Source organism: Porites lutea, chromosome 12 (genome assembly GCF_958299795.1).
Source record: "Porites lutea chromosome 12, jaPorLute2.1, whole genome shotgun sequence".
Classification (NCBI taxonomy): Eukaryota; Metazoa; Cnidaria; class Anthozoa; order Scleractinia; family Poritidae; genus Porites; species Porites lutea.
The window spans coordinates 18,202,095-18,223,081 of record NC_133212.1 but is presented as its reverse complement, the minus strand read 5'-3'; the positions used below and the strand labels follow the sequence as shown (position 1 = coordinate 18,223,081).

General features: G+C 38.8%; 1 protein-coding gene across 1 annotated transcript; it reads right to left on the bottom strand.

Annotated features, from left to right (window-relative positions):
- Nucleotides 1-590: 590 nt before the first annotated feature.
- LOC140953812 (uncharacterized) lies at nt 591-19,663 on the bottom strand. Its single transcript, XM_073403194.1, has 11 exons — nt 19,327-19,663; nt 12,413-12,748; nt 11,690-11,973; nt 9,268-9,387; nt 8,253-8,649; nt 7,137-7,549; nt 4,454-4,582; nt 3,752-4,047; nt 2,800-2,934; nt 1,159-1,255; nt 591-871 (listed from the first exon to the last, which is right to left on the bottom strand). Exons 3-11 carry the CDS (start codon nt 11,736-11,738, stop codon nt 591-593), a joined length of 1,917 nt encoding a protein of 638 aa, XP_073259295.1. The 5' UTR covers nt 11,739-11,973; nt 12,413-12,748; nt 19,327-19,663.
- Nucleotides 19,664-20,987: the final 1,324 nt, after the last annotated feature.

Here is a 20,987-nt window from a genome sequence, read left to right as displayed (position 1 = left end):
AATATCATCAAAATGCCGCGACTGGGCCAGTTCACTTTCTGGGATGATTGTCGGATTTTATTCGGTTAGGTTCGACGATAAGTTTTGTGGAACTGGCCCACAGTTAGAAACGGACCATTATTTTTTTAACGGGTTGGTGGGGGGGGGGGGGGGGTTGGAAAATTTTGAAGTAAATTGTATGCAGAGGCCATAAACACTGAAATAAATTGTATGCAAGTAAAAAGACTGTTTGCAGGAGGACGGAGACAAAAAAAAAATGTTTGCAGCAGGAGCCGCATATAAAAAAGTGTTTGCAAGTGAAAATGTTCCACCCCTCCCCTCCGCGCCCCGACAAACAAAAATAATAATAATGGTTCGTCCCTTAATGAACTTGGCCTGAGCAAACCATCCTCTAGGCTCTGTTTCTAAAATATACTGGCCCAGTCGCGGCATTTTGATGATATTCACACCCCATAACTATTATCCCGTCACGGAAAATACCGGCCCGAGAGGGGACTGGGACGTTCGAGAAACGGAACCCAGTTCGTTATCATTAACCTATGGCGAAAACTTGCACTGAATGATGAATTATCTCTGGCTGTGAATTTTTCTTAAGGCTCTACATTGTAAAGTTGCTGATCTGCCACAGATGACAAATTAGTTGATCGTGAATTTGCTTGCATAAACTCCGTGCGTTCAGTGGTATGCTCCCCTCCCATGTCCTCCTCAACGTTCTGTTTTACCATGGGCGGTAGCGGTGGCGGATTCTTTTTCCCAGGGTGTAGGAGGCGAATGGATACCCCTAGACGTAGCAGTGCGAGTAAGTATACCACAACAGCGACAATGCTCACCGTTAGCCCATTTAAACCCAATGGCTCATCCTTGCTCTCTCCTGTTAATGAGTCAAAAATGTATCAAACCCTACTCGCTAAAAAGAGGCAATCTACCCGAAAATGATTCTCCCTTGAAGTTTTTACGTTACGCTTAATTGAACGCTCCCTAAAAGCGGTAATATCAGAGAAAAAAGTACAAGAAATACCTTTATCATGTGTCCAAAACATGAATAACTGAGAATAGGATGTACAAATAGAATTTGGAAACCGGAAAGGCGGGTTTTGGAGGTCAATTTGTCGTAACATGCTACTGAAAAAGATTATAGTGCTTCAAGAAAACACTTACCTCGAGGTACTATTTGCGCTACTTTGCATGTCTTCTCATTCCCTTGGAGATTCATATCTTTTGGACACACACAGAGGAATACCATCATGGACTGAACCTGAGAATCATTTCAATGGAAATGATTAAAAACTTTCATCCCCTGTGTTGAGTGGAGACAAAAGCCTGTCCAGTCAATTTTCAAATCAATTTTTGATCTTCTTTTTCAAACAATCTTTCTAACCAAATGAATATATGCAAGTTTCAGAATAGCTGTTGTTGGAATTATGAACAGATTCATTAGGGCGCATGAACTGAAACGCTACGGTTTTTTTTCTTTCATGTTTGTATCCCGATTTCAACTCTCAAGTCGCCCTATGCAAAAGAATTCGGGAAATTTTTGCTTGAGGAATCCTGAATCCGGAAACATTTTGCTTGTTGAATCCGGAATTAATCCCGGGCTTTGGGACCCGCAATATAGCTGAAAAAAAACCGGAATCCTACTAAGGATTGGAATCCAGAATACAAGTTTCACTGTCATAGACTGAAATCCAGTACCTGGAATCCGGAATCCGAAGCGTGGAATCCAGAATCCAAGACTGTCTTTGATCCCCTTACATGGAGCGACTCAAGACTGATTTGGCCATCTTATACAATTTCGGGCATGCACAAGAAGGTCACGATGCCTCACTTAAGTCGGACGGTGCCTATGTTCCGTTGAATACATAACCAAATGAATGTAGTAATTGTGCCATTGGAAATTGTCCCACTGACCAACCTATAAGTTGAAAGAAGAGGAGTAAATGACTCTGTCCATATCCATAGATATACAGTCTCACAAAACACGAAAAGAAGCGTTTCTTTCTAAATATTGCTGTCAAAATATTGGCAGGCAATTCTTAAAAAAACTGACTCATGGTTTCTGCAAATCAGTTTATGTCTTCCTCCATCAGTCTTCCACGCGATACTATTTGAGGTTCTCGTTCGCGTACAAGTACAATGAAGAGGGGGAGCAAGGGTATTTTCGTGACGCCGTGATCGACCATTTTTGGCGCTCGTGAATCGTGATATACTGAAAAACTGTTCTGTGAATCGTGATTGTAGTACACTTGGTGAAACATGAACTGCCAAAGTTCTCGATTGTTTACACGTACATTAAGGATCAATTGAAGAAAATAAATAGTAAGTTTGGTCAGTTGACCTAACAAGCATGTGGTGGCTTGATTTAACTTCAATTTTGAGTCTTTTGATGTAACTTCACTCATCAGTACAGTCAGACGATGATTCCCTTACATTTATGAGGGCAGTAACAACGCGTAATGGGCGAACTGTGCGAGTAAAGTTTTTTTCATAGGTTTGTAAAACTCTAGTTAACTTAATCGAAGCGATCTGTTTTACAAAATGGGACTAACGTAACGTTTTTGACTTTTATACGACCTCTAATTTTAAGAATCGTGAAAACGTAAATATTGGTTTTGTGAAACATGAAACGCAAAATTGATATTCGTGAACTCGTGACCCCCCCCCCCCCCCCCCCCCCCCAATGAATGCAACATCAAGCCGACCAGCGGAAATATATTCTTCTACTAATAGATGGAATATATTTGCATTTGATTAGTTCTTAGGTGGCTGATGGTAATTATTGATGTTTGCATTGTCTCCTACAACCGTCATTCCTCCATTTTGTTCAAGTTCCACGTGATAATTATAGGTTGTATTCATATTCGTATTCACGGCTGTCAGGTTCACCGTTGTCACTCTATGATAATTATTGTAAATCGCCAACTCTCCTCTCTGAAACTGAAAGAAAAAAAATCGGCTTAACTTTAATGGAAACAATAGATGAATGAGGGCATCAGTAGTTTCTAAATAAACTACGCTGTTGCATCGGTGGGGGGAGTGAAATTGACCAGGTAGATTGATAATTATCAATCATTCTGCATTTATCAGAGTTTACATTCTACAAAGTAGCGTAAAAAAGGGGCGAAGTCTCTTGACCCTCTGCGGCCAAACAAATGTGTTTTGGGTCTGTTTTATTAAAATCTAGGTAGTCAGTATAGGTCAGAATAAGGCTGTTTTATATTAACCGTGTTTTCATTCATTCAGTGAAAGCAATACTACTGTATTCCCAGAAACGCCTGATACTCAGGTTATTAAATATTCCGTCGTGCCCAGCCAGCGCGTCAGTGGCGTGATGCGTCGCGGCACTCGCGATTGCTTAGAATTGCTCGGGTTTTGCTCGCCTTTTGATCAGTTCAATAGAGTTCCTCCCACATCCCTTGGTGGCGGTTGACCTCGCACACTTTCATTTCTCGGCATGCCTACTGTCCCTATAGTGGCGGTTTTCTCCCATAACTTACTTCCCCGTGACGAGATAGTAGATATGAGGTGCTTATTTTATACAATGGAAACATCAGTTCGCGAAACAAAATGCACTGGGGCCAGTCGCCCAAGAGAGGATTATCGGACTTAATCCAGTGAGATCCGATGGTTCGTGTGTTAGGCCCGCGCAACCATCCTCTAGTTAATTTTAAAATATGGCTACCTACACGAAATATCACCGGGACTTACGAGAAACGTTTTTTTTTATGTAAAAAACAACCAAGCCAAAACTCACTCTGACCGATGAATTTTCTTCGGTTTCACCAGCTCCTAAAGGCTCAGCATTGCAAAGTTGTTGACTCAACACTGCTGACGCATCAAACGATGGGGGCAAATTTTCTTGTAGGAAACCCGTGCGCTCAGTGGCGGGCTCCTCTCCTATGTCCTCCCTAACGTTCTGATCCACTTTTGTGAAGTGTGAGAAGTGTTTCTTAACAATAATGTACACCGCTGGTAGCAGCGCCAACAACAGCACGACGACAATAATCACGACTACAATAATCACGACGAAAATAACATTGTTCTTTCCTGCTGGAAGTCAAAAGATTATTAATATCATAATTAGTTCCATCTCTTTATTGAGTTCAGATATCGCCTATTTACAACTTATAGTAGTAAGCGCCACCCACGGAGAAAGCTACGTTTTATCAAGTGTATACAACAAAGGTAAAACGACTCAAACAAGTATTCTTAGACAGGGCAGACGGTTCAGTCTTGCTTACATTCTCGGAATTACCGCTGGTAACTGTAAGCGTACCAGCAAGAGAAAAGAGTTAAAAAATACCTTTCCGGTATGACGACACGAATAACTGATAATATTTAATCGGCTGTACAAATATAATTTCGGACCCTACATAAAAGGCATTTTAAAACTCAATGTGTCGTAGCATGCCACTGACAAAGATATATTTTTTAAGTGGCCCAACAAAACACTCACCTTTTTCGCATGTTTTACCATCACCTTTGAGGTTCATATCTTTTTGATACATACATCTTGGACCTTTACTGAAATGTAGATTCACGCACAGGTAGTCACAACCACCGTTGTTCTGATCACAAGGACTCCCTAACAAAAATGAGGCAATTAACTTAAAGCTACAGGAGGTCAATTGTGGGGGTGGGGGGGTGGGGAGGGGATTAAATGTAATCCCTCAACGTGTATTTTTACTTCATTACGAAAACCTAGTATCATCCTTCTTTTCACCAGAAACTGTTCTCATATATTCTGTACACCATATTTGAGCAAACATTGGATATAATTAGTTGCTATGCTTATAAAATATTATGTCATAAGTGGAATGTGTAAAGTTATCCTAAGGACAAAATTTAAGTCCTTTTACCGTTTTTGGGCAAAAGGAATTTTTAAGTGCCAAAGCAGAAAAGTAAACGTTTTAGAGCTAAGCATGAAACAGGATGAATTTAACTCTATTCAGCTTAGATCAAGAGACTATAAAGGGGACAGAGAGGGCATCCCCCATATACACCCTATTCCATAGGTCATTCGTCTCGAGTTATTTTTAACACCACAGATCTCAAGGGGGATTAGACAACAGCCAATCACATAGCGCGAATGTGTTCCGCATGGATGACCCACGCTGAGAGCCACGCGTCCTTCACGAAATGACGCAGAACAAAATGGGTGAAGACACGGAGAGCGATTTTGCTATTCCTTTTGTCGACGAAAACGACTACAGCGAGATTTCTGCGAAAGCTGTGTAAGCGAAACCGAAATTAAAAAAGAATGGCCCTTCCTCTCTTGTATAGAGCTGACAGTAGAGCAGGGAAATCCTTAACACACTGAATATTCTCTCAGGATCATTTATAATTTACAGTTTGAAGAGAGCAATTTCTGGTTTGATGTTTATTTTTTTTAGTCTTTATAGCGATTATTCCTACCCACTTACTTTGTCAATTGTAGGCGAACCCTCCTAAAGCTGAATTTCAAGGGACCATATTCAAGCTCAGAAAGAGAAATAAAATTTCGTCGTTGCTTATTTACGTCCTCCATAAAACGCGAAATTAGGCATTTTCACGTCGTAGTCGTGCAAAAACGGGAAAGAAATGAACAAAAAAGTGTGTTGCACGTGCGAAGTTGTTGTTTTGCTAATTAAACCTTTTTTTTTTTGACGTTCTAGTTGTCGTCCGCGTGGTTGGATCTTAAACTCCCTAAATTGTACAAACGACCGGTTTCAATAGACCGGCGAATTTTCTCATTTTATTAAAGCACTGAGGTTACGACAACTTCGAGTTAAACTGATTGCACGGGTTGTCAAAGAGTCCAGCGATTCCTTTTTCCCAGGTGAGCGCCGACTCATTTCGCTTCAATACTCAGGAATGCTCTCGATCTTTTTACGCTTTCATTGCCTCTCGCCCGACATGTTTTGCACGGCGTTTGGTCATGCGAAACCTCCACGAAACATCCACGCCTCGCGCGAGGTAACTTTGTCCCGATTATAAAAATAACTCGAGACGAATTACCTATGGAATAGGGTGTATATGGGGGATGCCCTCTCTGTCCCCTTTATAGTCTCTTGGCTTAGATAAAATGTGGCCAAACGAAAGCCATTTAAAATAACTTCACAGATCCTCACAAAAAGTCTCACATTATTTACATCATGTCGTACAGCTCATCAGAACTTATGTATTTAACAATTATTATTATTCATTCAAAGTATTTCCCCGATTCTGATTGGCTAAAAGCACACGTTTAATTCACCATAACCAGTTATTGATGACCAAATTTGGAAGAAATTTAACTTTAACGAGGAAATGACGTCAAAAATGCAGCGTTTTCGCAGGTTAAGGCACCGTTAACCGAGAAGACCTGGGGACGAGGTTGAGTTGTTTTGGTTGTGAACTTGAAAAAATGGCGGACATTTCACTGGTTTCAAGAGTAAGAACTAGGCGAAAAAAATAACTAAAAACGTGGCAAGAACAACAAGAAGACAACCCGAAGGGCGCCATCTGCTATTTGGAGAATATTTGTGGAGCTGGACAAACCTAAACGTACACTATCGAAGATGAACTGAACATCGATGGATCGATGGAGGTAAGCATGTTTTAGCTATGTTTTTAAACTAGGAATTATTTTGAATGAATAATAAAACAGTTATTGAATTCGGCTTTCGTATCATATGAAGAATTACGGAGATCTCGGAGGGTGTTATCCGCCTCGGCCTACGGCCTCGACGGATAACACCCTCCTCGATCTCCATAATTCTTCATAAGATACTCAGCCTCATTCATTAACTGTTAATTCCTCAAGCCCGAATGGGCTATTGACTCAGAGGCCATGAGGGCGAGAGGAATAATTGTTTTAGTAAAATCAAACTAGCTGGTCAAATATATCGGGAATAATAAATATTTTAGCTAGTTAAAAGCTAGACTTTCATCCTTTTTTGCCGCCAAAAAACCCGCGCTTTTTGCTACTAGGGGGCTATAACATATAGCCTAGTGGTAGCTCAACCAATCAGAACGCAGCATTGATAATAGACCACTAGTTAGATTTTGCTAATAAAGTTTTAATGATTCAAAAGAATACAACACAGCAACAACCTTAGCCCCGTCTTAGCCCAGTCCCTCGTCTATTGTAAGGATATAAATTTCCTTTAAAGTCCTACCATGATTATTTTCAAACTCGGTACGCTCCTTGCAAAACTTTACTCCCACTGGCCTTTTTAAGCCGGTAATGACCATCTCTTCTTCACCTCCTCTGGATGAGATGCGCAGAATAGCTTTCTTTCTCCGGTCAGCCCAGTACACAAAACCTTTATAGATGTCCAAACTATACGGATAATAACCCGGACTGCGGAATGTGACATTGCGGTTTAAACCATCTAGGGATACCCACTCTATTATTCCGTGTGATTTTGTTTCGTCTGTTCCAGCCCAGAAAAGCCTCCTGTTTGATTCGTCGAGTGCCAGGGCTTCGGGAAAAGAGATATTTTTGTTAATAAGTTCTTTTCTCTCTGTTCCATCTAGTCTTGCGCGCATAATTTTTGGTACTTGGCCCCAAACCGCCCAGTAAATAAAACTTTGAAAAAGAATAAAAAAAAAAAACTAGATCAGTGTGACACACACAAAATCGCTACTGACACAATGACCACTCTTACATAGCAACAAAACCTTAAAAGGTCTGAAGTATGACATGTTGGACCTTAAAACAGCTTTGAGAGCCCCAGGGGCGGATCCAGGATTTTTTTTAGGAGGGGGTGCACTCGTCTCTTGCTCTACTTCAACACCAATAAACCACATAGTTTTGCAGAATACCAGTCGTATTAGAAAACCGCAGGTAATCTCAGGGGAGGGTGCGCACCCCCTGCACCCTCCCCCTAGATCCGCCCCTGAGCCCTACCTAATTCATCGAACTTCCAACTTGGCATGAGCTCTCAATTGAATGTTTTCATCGAATCAAGATTGAAAATAATTGACAAAAAACAATATTTTAACGGACAAACGTTTAACACCCAGTGGGACGAAGTGCACCAAAGAAACCGAGCTATTTTGCTTTCCTAATCCCTCATTTAGACAAAGAGGAACCAGAACTAGATAAAATCTAATCCCCCTATGAGCGATGACAACACTGACATTCAGAAAGGAAAAGGAAGTAATTTCTACAGCATACTCCAAAACAAGGATGATTAGAGTGGTTAAGGATGATTAGAGTGCCTGCTTTATAGCAAATTAAACTGCCTATGATAAATGTACTCAAAATCGCCGTACAAATTTCTACTTACCCATCTGAAGGACTCAAAGCAATAGCTTTTGGTATATCAAGTTTTCCTTCAATTAGTCGAACTCTTCTCCAATTGCGCAAATCTCCGAGATAAATGTCCTTGGCATCAATCCAGTATAACTTATAATCAATCCAATTAAAGGCAAGGGAATTTGGTGACGTTGCAGGGTTGAGGCGATCGAGATGAAAAGGAGATATTTCACTGAAGGTGGTGACTAAGGAGAGTTCATTTATCTCTTTTCTGTTTGACCAGTATATGTGACGTTTATCGTGGTCGCACTCTAGCCCTGCTACATCCTTCGCTGGGAATAGCGATCTTCTTGTCCATGAATTATTTTGCAGCTCATATGTGACAATCTCATCTTCTTTACCAACAATTAGCATGGGTGAATATGAAGCTGAAAAGACGCAATGGTGAATGTCAGAGTTAACCTTACTGAGTAAAGAAAGTGTTTTAGACCCCCCCCCCCCTCCCCCCCTCCAAAAAAACTAGAAAATAGAAAATCTCCTGAGCGTTAGCCTTTGTACATTGATGAAAAGGCAGTTACCCGGAGCACGGAACAACTACAAAAACACAAAAATTATGTGATTTGGCGACTTAAGCCCTGATTTAAAATATTATGATGGCATAAGTGAATGTTAACCGAATTTATTGTTACTTCTATTATTATTATTTTTATTATTATTATTATTATTATTATTATTATTATTATTATTATATAGTAACTTTTTATCAGTTTGAATTGTTTTTAGATAGTTTATTTTTTTTATTAACTTTTTGATGCTTTTTATAATTGTTATTAGTAGTTTGTTTTTTATTATTATTATTATTATTATTATTATTATTATTATTATTATCATTATTATTATTATTTTCTTTCAATTTTTGGGAGAGTGTGGGGAGTATTATGATCAAGGACCAGCAAGCATTAACATATCTTGTTCTAGTGAAACCCAGTGCAGAAGGCATAATGAGGTAGGCTTAATTAATGAAGAGAGAAATCAGTGTATCTTACCCCAACTGGCCGATTTGTTGCTTCCGTTTTTGTAACCATCCGCTGCCTCACCATAGCATTTCACTTTACTTTTATTACAATCAGAAGCCGAGACATTCTTTTTTCTAACTTCAACAGTTACTAAATAAATGAGAGATGAAAAAACAATAGACAATTTGTCCCTCATCATCGTCTATGGAAATCGTGTCGGCATGTGCTTGGATAACTAAAGAGCTTAGAGATTTACTAGTTTAACGTTGTTAACAACTCTAAGTAAAAGAAGATATACATGTAAGGGACTGGTCAAAAAGTATAGGGGGGGTGGGCCGGAGCAGAGAGGGGGTGGGTCATGAGGTTTTGAGCCTTGTGCAAGGGGTGGGTCGTGCAATTTTCAGCTACCCTTAGGGGGTGGGTCACCCTATTTTATTACATAGATAGGCACTAACTACTAACGAGACAGTTGACTACACTTGTTATGTAAAACACAGCCAGCTGGAATTATTGCTAAAATACTCACAAACCTGTTGTGCGAGAAAATACAAAGGGTGACAGGCCGCACATCTATTCGGGCATGGAACCCTCTGTTAACCTTTTTTTTGGCTCTAACGAGCATGTCCTTTAATGATTTTCCTTTTTTGTAAGGAAATGATTGGTGGTTCTTTAAAAATTTATTGAAGTTATTGTTGGTTTTGTATAAGATTCTGGTTTTTCATTCAAGTCTCCTTTATAGTAGACTCTAAGGGCTGGTGTTGTGTCACGAATGACAATATTTCTTTTTCCTCCTTGTTGTTTTATTTTAGGAGTTTAGACTCCCTTTTGTGAATTTCATTTCTGATAGTAGGTTCTCTATCAAAGATTGTGGGTAGCCTCCATCCATCAAGGGTTTTTGTTTTTAATTTGAATTATTTTCCTCAAAGGTGGATTCTGAGGAGTTTTTTTGTAGGATTCTCAAGTCTTCTCCTTTGACAAATCCTTTTTTAACATTTGGAGGGTGACACGAGGTAAAATGTGTGTGCAAGAAGGTTTCGGTTTGTTTAAAACGTGTCTTTGCATCAAGGATAGATTTTTCCTTGAATCTTGTGCCTTTGTATACAAGCGTGTTTAAAAACGCAGTCTCAGTGTCAAATTTTTTGGCCCTGAATTTTGCTTGTTCAATGAATGCTTCGATGTCTAGTTTACTCATGTCCCATGGGGAAAAGATATCGTGTATGTAGCATTTCCAAACTGTTGTTCTAAAGACAGTTTTGCTTAGAGTTGTTGCTTCAATATATGTCATGAAAATATTGGCAAAGGAATCAAAACTGCTGTCTTTGTGCCCATTGCAGTTCCATGGTTTTGTAGGTAGTGGTTTCCATTGAAGTGGAAGAAATTTTCTTTGAGGATTAATCTAAGCATTTCCGGCAAGCAATGTGTCGGAATGGGTTGTCTTTTTAGAAATTTTCATATACTTTGTGACAGACAATTTCAATATACCCTTGTTTTGCTGTATATTTGTGTCAAGACTCATAACGTCCATGGAAACAAGAAATGTTCGGTTTTTCACATTTGTCTTTTCGGTGAAAGGTATGATTTTTGTGATTTTGATATTGGTTGTAGCAGTGTATCAACAAATTTTCTCAAGCACAGAACAAGGTTTTATTGGATTATTAAGAGGAAACCAAACATCCATGATTTAACTAGGGGGTGGGTCATGCAATTTCCAACCTTGCTTTAGGGGTGGGTCAGTCATTTTTGTGCCGAAGGGAGGGGGTGGGTCATGTGTTTTTTATCAACCACATTTCCAAATGCTCCGGCCCACCCCCCCCCCCCCCTCCCCCCTAAACTTTTTGACCAGTCCCTAATCCAATGTTTTCCACGTACAAGTTGTGTATTACTTTTCTGGTTCATGACTTCAGTCGACATTGCTCGACAACATGGATGAGGCAAATAAGATGGTTTTTCGTTTTCTCTCGAAATTTGGATACGCTTTTTAATTATTTAGCTGCAGGAAATGTGCCCCTCATTTGTCAAATTAGCAATAAACCAGTTACTCTAGACATTCTTTCCCATGTTTTCACTTAATTGTGGTAAACAAGTTGTCACTGACTACTGAGATAAAACGAAAAGGCATCAGTCTTCCGACCGCGTTAGAGAGTAACCGTCTTCAAATGAAGTTTAAAAAACAAGATCGCATGAGCGATTCAAGGTTAGGAATCGTATGGCTCAGCTTTGGTTTCAGATTTTTGTCCTTGGACAGGAAGCTCTTGGATTCAGATTAGGATCTGCCTCCTGAAATCTGGGACCCGTTCGAGCTCAAAGCAGTGCATTTCAAGATCAAAATCCCCGCCAAAATGGTTAAAAAGGTCAAATAATAATTGAACTTTAATGTAAGAAAATTAGAATTAAATGAAACTTTTGAGAACGGAGTTCACAGATTGAAAGAGAAAACAGAAACATGACTAACCTCCGCGAACTTTGAGGGTTATCATTGGCCCTTTTCGGCGCGCCGCCATGTTCAGGGCAACACATTGGTAGTCGCCCGAGTCGTTTTTGCTCACGCCTTTATGACCAACGTTTTAGCAGAATCTCGCAAGCTTCTGCCACAGCAAAAGAAAAGTGGTTCGCCATTTTTGTACCACGTGATATTCGGTGGCGGGTAACCCATTGGAGGCTTACAGAGAAGTATCACAGTAGTGTTTGCATATACCACGTGATGCGACTTGACTTTTCCAAAGTTCCGGAAAAGAACTGGAAAACATAACCACAGTTTATCAGCGGCCTGAAATCTTTCGCTGAGACTTCATGCAGAGAGCTAAATGAAAAGCCTTAATTCAAACAGACATCACCCGATGTTTCGTTCAACGAACACTTTACTGACAGGAACCTCCAGAAACTGGTGCCTTCGACTGGGTTTGTACCCCTACACTAATTAAAATTCTAGAGAGTATTGTATAGCAGCAATGCAGCTCCAATATATCACCTCATTTAACGTGATCCAAGACAGTGCGTGGAATTGAATCCAGAATCCTTGTCAGTGGAACTTGGATTCCCGATTCCATTCGTTAATAGGATTCCAGATTCACTGAACTCACAATTCCAAAGCCCAGTATTCCTGATTTTAGAAGAAAAAAATTTCCCGGATTCCGGAATCCCAATTCCCTTACATGAGGCGAAAAATAATACTTACAGACTTTCGTCAAAGTTATCTTCTCCGTCTTGGTGGAGTTTATCCCCCAGAATTTAGCCTGACAATTCATGGTCCTGCTACCTCTTGGAAAATCAGAAAATTTTATTGTCCTCGTCTTCTTCTTCGTTTTCCAACCTTGACAAGTCTCTCTTACGGCCCTTCCGTCTCCCTCATTAAATTTATCTCCAATACAAGTGATCTGAATCTTGCATACGTCTGTAGCTTCCCATGCCAGTTTAACGGGTTGATCTTCTGACACAAAGTAGCGACTATACCGCGGAGCCTGTAAGAGGGTTAAAGGTGTTTTGTCGCCGCGTTCGTTTTTTGTGGGTTTTCCTGAAAGTTTGAAAAAAACTGGGTTAATCCGGCTGTTTCTACCGGTGGCATTCGAACCCACGATACCAGGATTAGATCTACTGTAGCTCTACCAACTAAGTCAAGCAAGTCTCCGATAATGCACCTCATTTTGCACTAGCATTGTTTTTAATTAATCTTGGGACGGCTGCAATTGTCAGGAGAATGAAAAGCAAAGGTTTGGCAATTTTTTTTTTTGGGGGGGGGGGGCGGGGGGCATTATGGCAGATGTGCAAGTGGCGAATAGTAAAACGCAGATTTACATAAGGGAGCTTAAGCAAAGACGTTTTTGAGCCACGCAAGTCAACCGGAAGTGAGAACTTCTCCCTTTTTATATGCCTGGACACTACCAAATTTGTATTGCTGAGTTTCTTTTCTCCTATAAAGACGATTTACCTAAGGGTTTCAACCAGACCACAGCCCAGGGCTGCAAAAAGTCCACTTCCGGTTGACGTCCGTCGCTCAAAAACGCTGTTGCTTAAGCTCCCTATTATATCATATAGAACGACTGATATTAGTCAAATTTCTAAGCAGTCTGAACAATACAATGGCCCACTTTCGATATATTAAAATTCTAACAAAAGTCCGAGGCTTTCTAGTCATTTTTCTATATTTTGGTTTGGTTTTCTTTGTGTTCAATTCTCTTCTGGTAATTGAGACACAAGTTTGCAATTTTGACCCTAAAGCCTCGGAGTCATGTTAGAATTTTATATCGAACGTGGGCTATTCTGTTCTTGTTTCCGTAAAGACAATAATTGATGACTCGAACGTCAGACGTAGTTTATCGATAAAAATCGATATCGGAAATTAATCGATTTAATCGGCCGATTAATATCGATTGGTATCGGAAATCGATAGAAATCGAAGTCACAAAAAAAAAATTTATCGATTATTATCAATTAACAACATCGATAACAATCTTTCGGATAGATAACAATCGATAGGAATCGATATTTAGTAGTCGATAACAATCGATAAAAATCATCATAGATTTAATCGAAGTGGGACCGTTTTTTCTTTATCGATTTCTATCGATCGATATCGGAAAGCGATCGATGATTGATATCGATTACTGACTATCGGTTAATATCGATTATCAATTTATCGATTAACTACGTCTGGCGAACGAAAGCTGAGAGAGTATGACCAAATACGTATCCTTTGGGCTTAAAACGGCAAATTGGACAAAAGTAATGTTTGTATTTTGAAGTGATTTCCGACGTGCCCCTTCGAATCAAAGGAACTTTCTGATTACCGGTTTAAGGTGATTCGCTGGTTTTGCACTGCGCATCTCTTACTGCGCATAACAAGATGGCCGCCGTAAAAAAGAGCATCTCAGTAACATTATTAAAATGAAGTTTACTGAAGAGAAAAGCTACTGGAAGTTATGCTTGCGGTCGTTTCTTGGCGAGGTTTATTTCAATTTCTTGCCTTACAATAATAACATTAATTTTTACATACTTTACCGACATTACAATTTTTAAAGAAATAATACACAAATAACTCACACACGTACGCACCACACACGACACACAACGACAGTATCAATACTACTAAACCTTAACAAGTATTTGTCGGCAATTGTGTACCACCTGTCAAGAGTGCTTGCCATTTCGATAAATGAAAAGACATTTTATTCTTCGATTTGGCAATGATAGTTCCTAATTGATAAACGCTATTGAGTCTTGCCAAGCAAACCCGTAAAAAAGGGTTTGTTTTCGTGCATCTGCAATTATATATATACTGCTTACCAACTAGCAAAATATGATTAATAAATAAATTGTCTTTATGTACCTTTATCTCAAATAATATATCTTTAGCAGAGAGATGGTTAATAACCACTCCCCGATTGCTACACCATTTAACAACTTCTGCACAAAAACTGTGAGTAATCAGACAAGAGACAAAAAGGTGTTCAAGGGATTCATCCGCCCCATCGCACAGAGAGAACATCGTGGTGATGAAGAAATACCAATTTTGTTTAAAAAATCATTGGTGGCCAGATATCTGTGTAATAATTTATATTGAAATTCACGTGACTTGGTGTCAAGGGCAACCTAGTGGGGTAAACTGTAAATTTCTTTCCAGTTTAAATCATCATTTTCAAAAAATTCAACATATTTCTTTTGCGCAGTTGGTTGAACAATTTCTCCGTCTCTAATTTTTTTATAGATGCCTTTTGAGTCAGCATTACTTAATAAAACTTCTTTACCAGATAAGAACAACTGAGTCTGCTCGTGAAGATCGAAAGAAACAAGGCGATCATATCCATAACTCTTCAACGCAAGACGCCAGTCCTTCGGGAGTGCGTCGATCACTGAAAAAAGTTGAAATGCGTCCAATGGGGATAAATTTAACTTTCTTAGCCTGCTCGTTATGATTTCATTGTTTTCAGCAATAAGATCCCCTATTCTTACAATTCCTTTATCTACTAATCTTTTGTTGAAAACGGTTTTACCACCAATTAAGATATAACAATTATTCCTCAGATTGATCTTTGAAATATCCACTGCATTAATATTGTCTAGACTAACCTTGTTTGATGCGGAGCATCGCGAAAAATCCTTTAAACATTCCTCATAAAAACCCGGAAGCTTGATAGGCAGCTTTTTTACATCGAAGTTGCAGCCAAGGATAAATTTGCCACCTACTGGTTTTAGGTAATGAAGAAGAATAATTTTCCAGCTACTAAGGTCTTCATGCACTCGCGAGCTTTTTACAGCATAATATTCTTTGAGTTTTAATAATAGAATCCAAGTGTGGAGGTTAAGTGTGGAGATAAAGTCAAATATAATTTTGTTTACTTCATTTACAAATTCCTTATCCATACAAATTAAGCTAGCACGGTATAAGACAGTGGGGATAATAAATGTTTTGACCAGTTGAATTCTACCAATGATAGTAAGATCCCTCCATTTCCAAATTCTTAACTTATCCTTAATGGGTATAGGTAATAGCATGATTTGTAGTGATATTTGGCATAAATACCACGAGTGATATTTCAAAATTGTTATACGTAATTTCACGAGCCGATAGGCGAGTGAAATTTGAGACAACTTTGAAATATCACGAGTGGTATTTATGCCAAATATCACATACCAATCATGCTATTATTTGTTTATACTACAACCCGCAAAAGGTTTGTAATTTTCACATGTAGGTATTTCAAATTAAGCTGAAATACCACTGCTCTAAGCCAATCAAATTGCAGAAATTTCTCATGTAGTAGTATAATTTTTGTAATTTCATCGAAATTAGGTTTGCGTCTGAGACGGCGATCATACGAGAAATTTACCCCTAAAATCTTTACGGAAATCTTTATCTTTAGGTCTTTAAAAGGAGTATGATTAAGGTTGGGGGACGCGGGTAAAGAGTTTCCAAGTAACAATATTTCCGACTTATCATGGTTTATAACGAGACCAGAGCATTTACCAAACTGCAACACAAGTTCGAGGAACTTTCTTAGAGATTTGTCGTTCTTCAAAAACCCTGTTAAATCATCAGCAAATAGCCCAAATTTGATCTCCTGACCATCCACCATGATACCTCGAATATCATTGTCTGACTTTATCGTTGAAGCCAAAGTTTCTAACACGATAATAAACAGGTAAGGAGAAAGAGGATCCCACTGCCTAACGCCACGCTGAATGTCAAAATGTGCGGTAGCGAAACCATTGTTTGAAACACAGCTAGAAATATTATTATAAAAAGTGTGAATCCATAGGATAAAAGAAGAGCCAAAACGAACAGCAGATAGGGTACGAAAAAAAATTCTCTGCTTACAGAATCAAAAGCCTTTTTGAAATCTATAGCTATCAATCTTCCGTTGATTTTAAATCTCTCAGTGTACTCTAAGATGTCTTCTACTGTTCTAACCGCATCAAAAATAGTCCTGCCTTTAACATATGCACATTGGTTAAAATGTATAAATATTGGGCAGGACACATTCCAGCCTTTTAGCGATCGCCTTCGATCCTATTTTAGCATCGACATTGATCAGAGATATTGGTCTCCAGTTAGATATGTGTCTTTTATCCTTACCTTTTTTTCCAATAATATTATATATAATTGCTTTCTTTTGTAAGTTTGATAATTCTCCGACGTCATAAGAGTAGTTGAGACTGGCTACCAGTAATTCCCCAACTATGTTCCAAAAAAATTTGTAAAATCCAACTGTTAACCCGTCGTTGCCTGGACATTTATTGGGTTCAAAAGAATTGAGGCTCTTCACACATTCTTCAATTGTTAACTTCCCTTAACACACTTGAGAATCGTCAACAGAGAGACGAGGCATGAGCGGATTTTCCAAAAAAATATTCATCAGATTTTCAGAAGGTTCTAGATCATCCTTCTTATACAGACCAGAATAAAAGCCTTCAATAACCCCTAAAATCTTTTTAGGGTCAGTGACTAACAATTCTTCTCCGAGAAAAACCTTACGAACTGAACTTTTAGCCTTCCGATGAGATTCTAGATTGAGGAAATATTTGTTACTTTTCTCTCCCTTTTCATACCAAGTTGCCTTCGAGGGAATGATTACTGCCTTTGAAAATCCTCATAAATATTTTCATGTTCCAATTTCAAAATTTCAAGTTGTTCAATATTCTCGGTAGCAGGGTTATTACCGCACTTTTCCTCCAAGAGTTTGCGAGAGTTTTCAATATCAGATATCTTTTGCCTTCTTTGTCGAGCTTTTTTCTTGCTATAATTTATCGTTACCTGTCTTATCCTCTACTTAATCAAATCCCATAATACTCTTTTCGATTACCTCTTTAAACTCATCTGGCCAAAGCGGAACACTTTGGTTGATTAAAAGTACAAAATTTTCATCATTCTAGTAGACTAGCGTTAAATTTCCAGAATGAAGGGCCATGTTTTTGCCGGTCTATATTGTTGAAGAGAAGAATGATCGCAGAATGATCTGAATTTATTGACGGAATAATATCGGTTCCTTCAGTGTCTTCTTGACAGACATCACTTATTAGCCAGAAGTCTAGCCTTCTCTGAATAAATGGGTTTCTTTACGTCCACGTAAAACGTCGAGTGGTAGGATTCCGATAACGACCAGATCAAAATCAAGACATAAATCCTGAATACTTTTAACTGAAGCCTTTTGAGCTGGATTTCCACCTGAGCAGTACGCATGTTGCTGAGTTCGACTTCCTCAGCTCACGGAGAACCTCGATAGTGGATGTTAAACTTGTTCTTACTCACTTTGATTACTAAACGCTCCCTTTATCACATTGTGTCCTAAATGTGACATCTCGATGTAAATTCTGTAAAAACGGATTTTTTAATACTTTCTTCCCATTATGACTCTTGCTTCTTCCCCTTTCACATACATGCCATTTTGAAACTTGCCCCAGTCCTCTCTCAAAAATCGGAGAAAATGCATTTGCTGCGTACTTCCTGCAGCTCTAACGGTAAAACGAGAACGGTGATCCCCATTTTTTATTTCATGATTTTAATAAGGACAGTGCTTTCTTTCGATGAGAAAAAAAATTGGCACAAATCTATGTTCAGTTTTTTGGCAATTTTACTAAATTGTACGGATTGAGCTATCACGGGTCGAATAGCACGTGTCCAATTTAATTTTACTTTGGAGCGTAAAGTGAATAAAAGGGCATTAAAAGGCATTTTTCTGGTACGTAAGTGGATAAACGATACATTAAAGTTAAATTCTGCGCGATACCACATGCATCATCGAAAAAACCTCTCCTTTTTGTCTAATTTCGGGCTGCGCGCGGTTTTTGTCAAAGGGTCCTAAATAGCCGCATTTGTCAGCATTATGACATCAAAACAAGCAACGTGACCCCCACTTTTTACTACTTTTTTTATCATCTTTTTGACTTGTTACATCAGTGTACCAAGTTTCATCTACAATCTATGTTAGGTTCCTTTATTAAGGAATGACCTTAAGTGCCTAGTACGAGAGCAAAGTAAGGTCAATTAGCAGTTGAAAGGATCGCTCATAATTATCTTAACAACTATTTTATATTCACAGGAACTCTTGGCATCCCAAGGCTCCTCCAATTTTGCTTGCGAGGCACATTCTTGGCAAGATTCTTCGAGATATTTTTTAAGTTCTTCTTATAATTAGTAACAGTTCCAGAACTGGTTTCACAAATGCTTGTTTTACGTAAAACTGCGTTTAACTTACACTCGATTTAAGCCCATACCAGTTTTAGAAACCGTGTTATTCGAGTTACTACAGTGAGTGATGATAGCACCTCGTTCATGCATGAATTCTTCTCGATGCTTTAAAAGGAAAATTAGTTCGTCATATTTATTACCACATTTATTTAGAAAGATGCGATTTCTTCAATAAAGAAACTTTTCACTAAGTGTAAAGTGACAACAAACAAAAAAGTACCTGCTTCTAAAATAGCGGACTAAAATCTGATGTCACGGTATCGGTATTTAACTATTTTGCATGTTCATAAACTTAAAGAATTCAGCATTGAAGTGTGGCTCATTGATCAAGCAAGCACTTATCTATTTCACCGGTAACTTTATAATGGGTCTCTTAATATAAAGTGTATTTATAGCCTTATTAGTACCTTGTTGGGCGACGAGAGGTACAATTATGAGCACGAGTGACACCACCGCACACAAATGGAAGGCTACGCTTGCCATGCGATGTGCAGGATCAATAAACTGATCGGCTTATTTGAAAGGTTGAGATACAGCAACTGAAGAGACAGAGACTGTGAACGTTTCGCTTTCTCTCTCACTCTTCTTCGGCTTAGGGACCGTGAATTTCTACCAGTTCGTAACGTGGTGTGAATATAATCGCTGCGATCGTTCAGATCTCTGATTATTTTTGCAAATCTTAGTTAGATAGAGAGGTTAAGATCGGGTACCAATACCGATACCAATACCTGAAGTAGGTTAGTGTCAGCCTGTGACATCTCTATCTGTAGTCAAGACTACGGAAGTCGCCTCCATATTGGAAGTCTTCATCCCCGACTTCAGGTCTTCTTGTTAATGGTTACATGGAATGCCGTTTTGCTTAAAAACACAGCATACATTTATTCTTTAAACATTTTAATCGATATAACGCTTCTAAATCGATAAGAGCAAGTTCATTTTAACACGATATTTAAGGTAAATTCGTCGGGTCATACAGTGTAGACCGTTTGTTGGTCTAAGTTGTCTTTGATTTTTGTTTTTCAGAAGTGTCAGCGAAACAAGTTTTGAGGGAGACAGCACACGGTAAGTTGAATAAAAATCACATCGTGGATTAGATTTGATTTAAACAAATACGCGTTGTATGTGTGATATGTTAATAAACGTGCTTGCCAAAATTGGCGTTCAAAACACGTGGTGTTAAAAATCTTGTCTTGCACACGATTATGGTTCTTTGATATTTTAAGGAAAATGCTATTCTTTCTCAGGAAGAAGCCAAAGGTTTTTCGGTGGAAACGACATCACAATATTCTGCTTTTAAAAGAAGTGCTATCATTGGAACCCTACAGATTTAACAAAGGATCAAAAGAAAGGGGGAAATTTGGAATCAGATAGCAAGTAACTTGAATGGAATACCCGATTCTGGATTAAACACAACTCGGCGTGGACTACGTACACAGTATGATAAACTTATAGATAGAGGATTTTGTCAAGAAGGAGAAAGAAGAAAAGAAAGCTACTGGTATTGACTGCAGATTATGATGAGCTTGATCATGCAGTTGTTGAATGATACCTATGAAGGACCAAGTGATGCAGCAGCACATCTTGCAAGGCAAGCTGAGGAGAAAGAAAAGGCGGCATGTGATGAGAAGCAGCAGGCTGAAGACATCAGAACTCAGGCAATGGAAAGGCAAGAAAAAAAGCAACCCAACAAAAGGAAAATCACAGTACTAAAAGAGTTGTTAGAGGAAGGACGAAAATCCAAGAATGAAATAGAGATGAAAAGGATAGCTTTAGAAGAGCAGCGTCTACAGGCTAATAAAGAAAGGCATACGTTTTTTGGAAATGTTGTTACCATGCAACAGCAACAACAGGTCTTACTGCTGAATCAACAAACACAAGCACAGGAGCAGCAACAGCAGATGATGAAAATGCACTTAGAAAACCAACAACCATAGCAGGTGTTCCAACAACAACAACATCAAAAGGCAATGGCTGAGTTACAGCTTCAAAAAAAGTCACATTCAATTGGAGCTAATTAAAGCCTTAAACAGTCAGGAATATCCTTAAATTTAAGGACAGGGCCAACTGG

Bases quoted from the DNA above. Each gene is read 5' to 3' on its own strand.
- LOC140953812 (XM_073403194.1), bottom strand. From the start codon at position 11,738: ATGGCGGCGCGCCGAAAAGGGCCAATGATAACCCTCAAAGTTCGCGGA. The intron at 9,388-11,689 runs GTTAGTCATGTT...TCATTTATTTAG, and splicing joins AACCCTCAAAGTTCGCGGAG to TAACTGTTGAAGTTAGAAAA. The intron at 4,048-4,453 runs GTGAGTGTTTTG...TTTGACTTCCAG, and splicing joins TGGTAAAACATGCGAAAAAG to CAGGAAAGAACAATGTTATT.